The following is a 9,395-nucleotide window of genomic DNA, read 5'->3' as shown; positions in this document are numbered from 1 at the left end:
GGTGCCGCTTCGTCTCTCACATCAGAGCAAATGTGTTTATGTCGGAGCAAAGATAAACCTGGTGTCAAGAAACAGTCACACAAAATTTCATTTCAGACTTCAAAAGAAACCCACGCACCATGCACCAAAACCCCTGATGCACTCCAAGTGGAGTCACAAACCACTACAACATGAAGCATCACACAGAAATCAATGAAATTGTTCCCTGCTGCCACAGTAGTTGTCCTGTTCTCTCTTCGCCATTAGGGATGTATTACTTGTCTTGGGATCCAACATGCTGAATCAAAATCTACTAGATCAACAGAAAACTAATATTTTTGGCTAGGCTAGTTTTTTTGGCAGTCTAGAGAGTGGAATCAGGTCACGGAATAATCAGTGACAGGAATATAAGCTAGGACTGAAACTACACCCTTGATTTAAATTTGTGTTTTCAAACTGGTTTAAATTTATTAAATTGAAGATTACTCAGCTTCTCTCATCTAATCACACAATTAATACTTGTTAATTAAAATCACAAACTAAAATTAAAATCACAAAAAGTACTTGTTAATCTTTGTAAGACTGTCTAAGACTCTTACAAGGCTGCTCCATTTAAACTGTAAAAAACTAACAACTAACTAACTTTACATTGATGTTTTTATAGATCAGATATTTTGATTATGAATTGTAGGATGCTGCTGAAAAAATATCGATTACCAAGTGATCATGAATGTATGTACTAGCCTCTCTTATGACTTGCATGTACAGCTTATGAACTTTAAATGCAGGAACCAATGTCCTCAGGAGTTCTAATAAAATTTCTTTATAGATCAACTTCTTGTTCCTTGTTCCTTCCTCCTTCTTCCACTTAAAAAAAAAAGTTCAGTGCTCTCAGGCATTTTCCAATTTGTTTCATTTTTTCTGATACAGAACACTGTGTTATATCATTGAGTAGAACTCCAGTTTCAAGAAAAATTAAAAAAGCAACAACTTCAAATATATATAGTAAAAGCTATTAGTTTAGAAGAAGAGCTTGTACTGAAGATAATCTAGTGCTCTCAAGATATTCTTAGTGCGTAGACACTGACAAATTTGCTGCTTCATTTAATAAGAAATTGGCTATAGAACTACAGTTCATCTTTTATCACTTTTGTGTAGCAAGTCCTTCAGCATAAACTAATATACCTGCAACAACTTTCCTAGCTTGGGGTGACATTTTTACTTTTACATCATGTAAACTGTAGTATTCCATGAACGCTGCCAATGTCATGGAGATCATCCCTCAAACTTATGGGTATATGAAGAAAGTAACCTGTGTAAAACGTAATCCTTGACCGATTTTGACATTTGTTCCTTTCTGCCACTAAAACCACAGCGCTTTCTAATCCAGAGGGTATAAGCTGTATAGCCAGGTTAGTTTTCTGACAGGAGTCAGGATTGCAGGCTATTATGAGCCAGATTGTCCACCGATTTGTTAGATTTCCTTTCCTAGAACTTTAGGAACTCAAATAACAGAAATAGCGTAAACATTCCACAAAATACTTAGTCTAAGGATCTTTTCCCAAGTACTAACAAAGTAGCTAAACACAAATCAACCTTAAAGAACGGCCACCACTCAAGAAGTTACTTTTTTAAAAAAATATTTACACACAAAACCATACATCTTCTAGTCAGAACCCAGCTCGTATTTTTCTATCAGAATCAGATTTTAGAACATTTTACTTTCTGAAGTTTTGTATAGACAAAATAACTTCAGTAGAAATCAGTGAGCTGATCTTAACTTGGCACTAGAATTGGTAACTAGTTTCTGCCTATGGAATACAGTGAAGTGTGGTATCAGAACTGTACCCAGACTGAATTTCAGAGAACAGATTAATTTGCCAAAGCTGGCTGTTAGCAGAGGAATTTCCTACCTTGCATCATTCTCTTGTCAAAATAGGAAACTCCAAGGAAGGCCCTCCAGTGTTTTACTGAAGTGTCAGTATTTGGTTGTGAGGTTAGGCTCTTGAATGAGAAGCAAAATACATTCAATTCACAAGCATCATTAATTATACTAAGGAAATAATGTTTACTTATTTATTATTCCATGTTTCAAAAGATGGTGCAAGGCTTAATTCTTTGGAGTTTGAAAAGGATTTTTAGGGTTGCTTTTGGTTTTGGTTCGGTTTTTTTTTTTGAACAGAGGTCACCAGAGAGAAAAACTATGCTGTTTATTTTTCCAAGAAACAATATTTCAGAAAATTCCCCATAGTTGTTCATTTCCAGTACTTAGAAGCAAAAACTTTTTTACTCTTACCTAAACATATTTATAAAGGCCTTTTGAGACAAAATGCTGCTTCGATCAATACATTTAGTGAACCAAATTTAACTTATGGAAAAATTATTGAAAACTTCAGAGTTTAGAAACAATTTTCATTCATTTTTGCCTTGGACACCATTTTAGATAAGACCTTGCATAAACAATATTGTTAACAGCTTCTTTGCAAGTAATAAAGGACAATTTACAGCATTTTGGGGGGTTGAAACATACCGCAAATATTTGACAGAGTACCTACTGCATTTCATAGATGGAGAACTATGACAAGTGAGTTAAGTGCAGAGTTCTTCCAAAACACCTTTCATTTTTGTGTTTACTTTGCTAGATGCTTTTAAGTTGGGTCTTCTGGAAAGAGAAATTGAGGATGTTTTTCAGCGATTGCATCAAGAACAAACACAAAATCCAGAGGAAACTCGCTTCTCACAAACATTACACCAGGAGAATGACAGATGCATTGATCAGAAAGAAATTGATGAAGAAGATGTTTGTCCCATTTGTCAGAAGGAGTTATTAAAGAAAATGCTTCCTATCACTTACTGCAGGTTAACTATACGATTTGATCTTTGTCTTGCTACCTTTCTATTTATAGAATAAGTGTTACAAGATTTGCTAATATAGCTAGCTTCAATAGACAGGCATAAATACCTGACAGTTGTTATAGCCCTTTTCCAATCTGGAAAACTCAGCAATCCCACAAGTTAAACAGTGAGTGGAGGGAAAGGAGGAAAAGAAAAGGGAAGACTACTTAGTATTGCTATGTGATTTTTCTTATCTGCTTCTGGAGAGATGACAGAAATTGGTATTCGTTTTATGTAGAAAGAGTTGTGCTAACAACATTCACATAAAATGCATGAAAACTTGGGCTGATCACCAAGATGAACTGGAGAATGACTCTCTAGTGAAGTGTCCACTTTGCAGAGAAAAATTTGCACTTCTAAGGCTCATTGTAGAATAATTTAGAAACTCTAAACAACTTGTGACTGCAACAGAGAAAACAAGACTCGATACACACCTTGGAATCCCTTGTAATAACTGCAGAGTATTGCCAGTTGTAGGGAAGCGCTACAAGTTAAGTAGTTTTAAACCAAGATTTTGACAGTTCTATGTCTTTGAGTATATCTTATAGCTTGCTTCTTATTTCTCTGCCTTTGTTATGACTTTGCCTACAGAGCAAACAATATGTGCTTTGTAACCAAATACACATTCATGGTAAACAAAGCAAAAGTTTGTATTTTTAAACTTGCCTTTAATGCAGTAAATCTCCAAACAATTCTGTGGTAAATATTTGGGGTTGTCCTTTTCCAAATAATAAATTTAGTTCCTACTTTGTAATAAAGTGTTAACTGCTTGTTAACCTAACTCCTTATTCTGTTGATGTGTTTTTCGTTTTCCTTTTAGCTGTATTGAGTGTGTTGAATATCACCTATGTCATGAATGCTTCACTGGCTTTTGCCATTCTCCACTTTTTTATTTTTAGACAAGTACCAAACAGGTTTTCTTTTTTGTATCCTACCCTGACCTATATAACATTAATTGATTTCAGTTCTCCTTATATAAATCATGCAGACCTTGCATCGAATTAGACTTAGTTAGCTACCAGCTCAGTAGTTACAAAAAGATAGAGGTAAGAAAAAATAACACTATAAACTAAGACAGCATGATCGTCCTCTGCCTGTATATGTTGCACTGTGGCACCCTTAGGGGGACAGCAGATGCAAAGACATCCTAGCTTACTTATTCTCATTTCCTTATGTAGACAAGCCCTTGCAGTTGACAGTGTGATACAAAAGAAGAGCCATAGCAACCAAAATAAAATGAGAAGACTTTGGAGGTTCTTTGAACTCTGCTTGTCCAGGGCATAGGCATAACGCATCACTGCCAGAATCTTCCTCAATTAAATCTAACTGTACGTTATTAACTTCTCAACTGTATTATCCAGGACACAGATGACCTTTTCTAAGAGGTGCACCTGAGACTATTACAGGCTGGGGGAAGTTCTGTCAGCACATTTTTTTCCAAATAGGTGCCACAAGAAATTTCCTAAGAGTCCAGGCCTAGAATCAGAGCACAGAAATCACAAAATTAAGGAGCTGTGAAAATGAGTATGTGCAGTTCTACAGATAGCTGGTTCCTTTATATCATTCATTCACTATGCAGAATCAAAGCAACAAAAAAACCCCAACAACAACAAAATCAGTGAATTCAGATTACTTTAACAACCATAAATGGATATACTTATGTTTTAGAAGTTAATTTTGCTGCTACTTTGTCTCTAGATTTCCAGAAATATCAGCATTTCAAGTTTGAGAGAGTTGTTGTTTTACAAACAATGAGAATGTCTCCAAGTCCTAGTTGAAGACTTGAAGTAGACATTCTTTGTTCCAGACTTTGCAAAAGTCTGAGTACGAGATTTCACTTAAGATGGTTAATTGTATTTGCCACACCAAAAATAGTTAGGAAACAGATCTGTTGAATGGTTCTTAGTCCCTCTTTTCATCATTTACATCTTGACTTCATCATCTATCTTGACTTCAATTTGTCTCAAATACTTTTGCACATTACAGAAGAGAAGTAACAAATGGAGAGCTCTTCAACAGCTTTCAGAATTATCAGCCCAAAAAAGAACATTTAAAAGCTTTAACCCAGGAAATAATTCTGACGAAGAGATATTATATCTTCAGGAGAAGCAAGATGCTTTTCTTTTTCCATACTATCTATTATGCCAAACATGAAATATTCTTTTAACAGTATCTGAAGGAAAGGCAATAAAAATATTTTGAATAAGAACATACAGTAATTAATACTTCTAATAAAGTAACAAGTTATCTTAACATAGTTAAAATGAAATATACTTAGAAAACTAAAGCTTTTCATGTAGTTTAGAAACTCATAGTAAAAAAAACTGAAACAATTATAAATTTTCATAATGAAAATATCCTGTAGTTAACTATTTTCAAAATTCTATCAGTTTTTCACTTATATTTGACATAATAAATACAATGATCAAAACTTAACTGACAGCTTTACTGTACAGAAATGAAACATGATACAGAGAGAAACAAAAGCTTTTGCTCATCTTTGGATCTGCCTCATCAGTGCACAAAGATTCTCATCAGAAAAACAGTACTACCTGATGTAGGTACTGCAATGCACAAAAGATCAGCATTTCAAAAAAACTTTCAGAAAGGATTACAGGTTCATATTCCAGGACCATCTCCAAAATGAACTGGTACTGTCCAAAGCAAAGACTGAAGATACTTCTGTGCCCATGTACTATGAACACCGGTTTATAATACAGATAAGGCAGTCATTCTTCTACACCATATAGTAACTTCACCACTGATAGCTGGTCAGGTTTTTATCCTTATCTTATGCTTTTATCAAAAATGAAAAAAAAAAAGAAAGAAAATAGAAAGAAAAAAGAAAAAAACTACTGAAAAGGATGACTGAGATACTTATTCAAACATTAATTGCTTCTAATTAAAAACTAGACGAATACCAATTACTAACCGAACCAGACTACAGCATTAGGTTTAGAGTCCATCATCCAAGATAGAGCAAGATATGATCCCACATAATTTCAAAACTAAGGTAGCTTTGCAAAAGATCAGAGTATTTGGACTATGAATTCTGAGCTTGGGTTTCAAAAGGTCACAAAAATTTTTGTAGCTCTTGTTCAGAGAAATTGATGTAGAAATTATGGTGTAGAATTCCATGGCTTACTTTATGCAACTGTTCCAAGCTAAATGAACACACTAGTTCATTTTTTTGGGAAGCACATGTGTCTGTTTATGAATGCCACAGTAGGATCAACATCTCTGGAATGACTTTCACAGCAGCTCTGGTTTAAGAGACTGGTTAGCCCAACCAATAATTTAAGGTACTATTGAAGAGCAACTTCTGTCAACTTATCATTCCGAACCATTCAGCTTTAGTTGCTGTTTCTCCAAATTCACTGGGTTTTGTTTGTTTTCTTTTAGGACTAGTTGGACCACAAAGAACACTGTAAAAGCTTTACCCATCATTTTAATTAGTCAACACAGTAATTTACTTGCTCTGGGTATTCAGTGTAGACTTTGTTTGAAGAGCTTTCAACTTGGTCAGCATGTAAGTCTCCTACCATGTAATCACAAGGTAAGGGAAAAAAAAAAAAAAGTATTCCAAACATTAAAGAGCCAAACTTCACATAGCATACTAACTTGTAGCACATTGGACTTTGACATCCTCCAGCATATGGTGCACTGGAACCCTTAAGGCACCACTGATAAGAGTGTTCATCTCACGAGTCTGAAAGTTCACATCCTTGCTTACCTGTATGCCTCAGTGTTACCATCTGCTTTAAGGCACAGGAAGCATAATGGTTAGAAATGGCAGCTAAAATAATTTCCTACAAATCAACTGCAAGGAGCAGTATGATGAAATGGTCTGATACATAATTCTCTGCTAGTAATGAACCAGATGATTCCTCTAGTCTGCATTCTTATTCTTGGAGCTTAGACAATGCAAATAATGTTAGAAACAACAGTTGCATCAGGGATATATATGTTTTACAGCCATTAGTGACAATTCAAATACTCTTCACCATTATCTACTGTTACTGATGTTTACTTCCCTACAGAACAAATTCTGAATGATGTGGTACTTCTCTTAAGGAGTTTGGTTCATATTCATATTCTTCCAACTCTGATACCTTCTGCAAGAACTCAGTAGCATCTCTTCTAGTAGATAATCTTGAAAAAATTTAAATTTTTAAAAAATTTTAACCAGATTATTTTGCAAAGATTTAGACCCTCTGGGATATTGAAATGCTGAAATATTGCCTGTTCAGGTTTGCTAGTTTATCAGCTGAAGCCACAATAATTAGATTATTTCCGTGCTGCTTAATCAGTGTCAGCACCTTCCCAGTATTTGAGAGGCATATTTACACCTTCTGAGTAGTGTATAATGTCAAACACTTAGCAGTCGAGCTTTGATCTGTCTCAGTATATTTTTTGCAAAAAGGAGCCGATTTTGCCTGAAAGTTGGGGAGCCTTCTGCAAGCCTGCAGTAAGTTTCATAAATTGGAAATTAGTCAGCCAACCTGTGAAGTTTATCTTTGCTAGTTTGTACCAGCACCCTTAGCCAAGTTCCCTGAAGACAGCCCTTTTCAGATTTATTTAGCTCAAGCTAGCTTACCTGACCAGCAGTATTTCTTCACTGATGACACAGCAGTAGTAATACAAATTCAACCTCCTTGCTCATTTGAAGGATCTTGGTCACCATCTTGGTAATTACTGCCCTTTAAGTCCAGAATTGATAGGGAGCAGAATTGAAAGGGGAATTAAGCTGAAAGGGAAGGCTAGCAGTCATCCCTAATTCCTTTTAGTAGCAAATATATGTGTAATTGTATTTATTATCTGTTACAGTTAAGAAACTTGGTATTTGCAGCACCTTTAAAAATAGGATTTAAATAATCCAATTTACAGCAGTCAGTAAAATTTTAACTAACTTTCTTTAGCTTACCGGTGCCCAAAACTTAGAATCTATTCATTTTGTACATAAGCAGCATAGCCCCATCGTAATCAGTGAAGTTCCTGGCGGTTTCCACTTGTAACATTGGAGAAGAGGCTTCTTTGAATGACTGTTATATGCAAGAAGAATTGATTCGTCCATATGTAGCTAAGAAATATTATGCAACAGCTGACCTTCCTGTCTTTTCAGCTTCACTGGGAATGTGTTCAGTTGGCTACTGCAGCAAAGAAACACATGTCCTATTGATGAATAAGTTGTATACAATCCTCTGACTTGGAAGGATACGCCAGCCAAACATGGAAACTACCCAAAAGGTCCTCATGCAAATCTTGGCAAACTTGCAAAGCAAACGGAACCAGAAATTTGTGTATCTGGAAATGGACTATTTCTCAAGCAAATATCATCTGAACATGCATCAGAAAGTTCTCAAAGTAGCTTCAGAAAACTTTCTAACAAAGATGTGACAAAGTCCCCAAAGGATTTAAGATTTTCTAGCTACCTCCATTTAGGATAACCTGATCAGAACAGCAGTAGAAATCTAAGTGATTTTTCCAGGCATAGTAAGGATTACTCTTTAAGCTCTTTTGAAACAGCATTTTCTGGGAAGTCCAGTACCATTAGAAAGGATGACATTCATAATGTTTTGAGAAGCCAGCACCAGTTTGACTGTGGCAATACAAAGTAGTTACTTTTGAAAAAGATGGCTGTAATAACTCCATAACTCTAAGATATTGCTGGCAGATTAATTTTGAAATAAATTTTTCACAGCAAGCCATTCCTCAGAAAAGGACAATAAGGATGTGGGAAATGCCAGCCATCAACAGAGGCTCCTAACAAGACCACCACCTAAACATAATCACCAGAACTCTAAAACAAGAAAAATAGATTTACTATTGGAAGGAATTCCACTGCATACCAGCTCAGGATTGGCTTGTTTTAAGCAAACACAGCTATATTCTTACTTTTATAGTCCACACACAGGATTTCTTGGAGACCAAGAAACAAATTAATAAGTGAAGAATCAGATATCATGAACTGTAAGTACTATAAAAATTAACTCAGTGCTGTTCCATGCTGTGAGAAATGTTCATACGAAATCTTCTCAAATAAACAGAGGAACTGATTTGGCTGGTGTAGATGCATTTCAGAAAAATAGCCATATACTTGTAAAATTGTCACTATTTCTTATTTGCAAGTTTTTAACCTTCAATCAAGGAAATTACCCAAACATAAAATGCAGAAAGCTTTCATATTCTTGAAAGACCAGTTAGGTAACGGTTTTTATTCAAAGGTGTAATAAATTAAGCTAGATTCATTTTAACATTATTGCCAAAAGAAACTGTATCAAATGTGCTACTTTCAAATGCATAATAATAAAAGCAAGATGGAAAAAAAAAAAACATTTATAGTATCAGGCATGTTCTGTAAGATCTGCTATGGTTTCCTGATAGTTAATGCTCAAAAGAGGAGCTAAGCTTCCAAATAGTATACAGGAACCACCCAGTTAGCCATTTTCAATCATGTACAGATGGCCAAGCCAAAGAACTGAGTCTAACAATCATTTATATAATAAAAAATAATATTATAA

At 35.1% G+C, this 9,395-nt stretch overlaps 1 protein-coding gene across 1 annotated transcript; it reads left to right on the top strand.

The window, feature by feature from the left end:
• Positions 1 to 643: 643 nt before the first annotated feature.
• Positions 644 to 8,238, top strand: ZSWIM2 (zinc finger, SWIM-type containing 2; the record flags this gene model as incomplete). The annotated part of the gene is given in 9 exon segments (XM_009699348.1): positions 644 to 711; positions 2,622 to 2,838; positions 3,113 to 3,364; positions 3,695 to 3,751; positions 3,753 to 3,777; positions 4,861 to 4,982; positions 6,277 to 6,430; positions 7,348 to 7,370; positions 8,018 to 8,238. Coding segments are annotated over 9 exon segments (1,139 nt in total), but the record flags the coding sequence as incomplete, so codon positions are not given.
• Positions 8,239 to 9,395: the final 1,157 nt, after the last annotated feature.

Source organism: Cariama cristata, unplaced genomic scaffold, assembly GCF_000690535.1.
Source record: "Cariama cristata isolate BGI_N322 unplaced genomic scaffold, ASM69053v1 Scaffold44264, whole genome shotgun sequence".
NCBI classification, from domain to species: Eukaryota; Metazoa; Chordata; class Aves; order Cariamiformes; family Cariamidae; genus Cariama; species Cariama cristata.
Note: the sequence above shows the minus strand (reverse complement) of the source record. Positions and strands in the feature narration are given on the sequence as shown.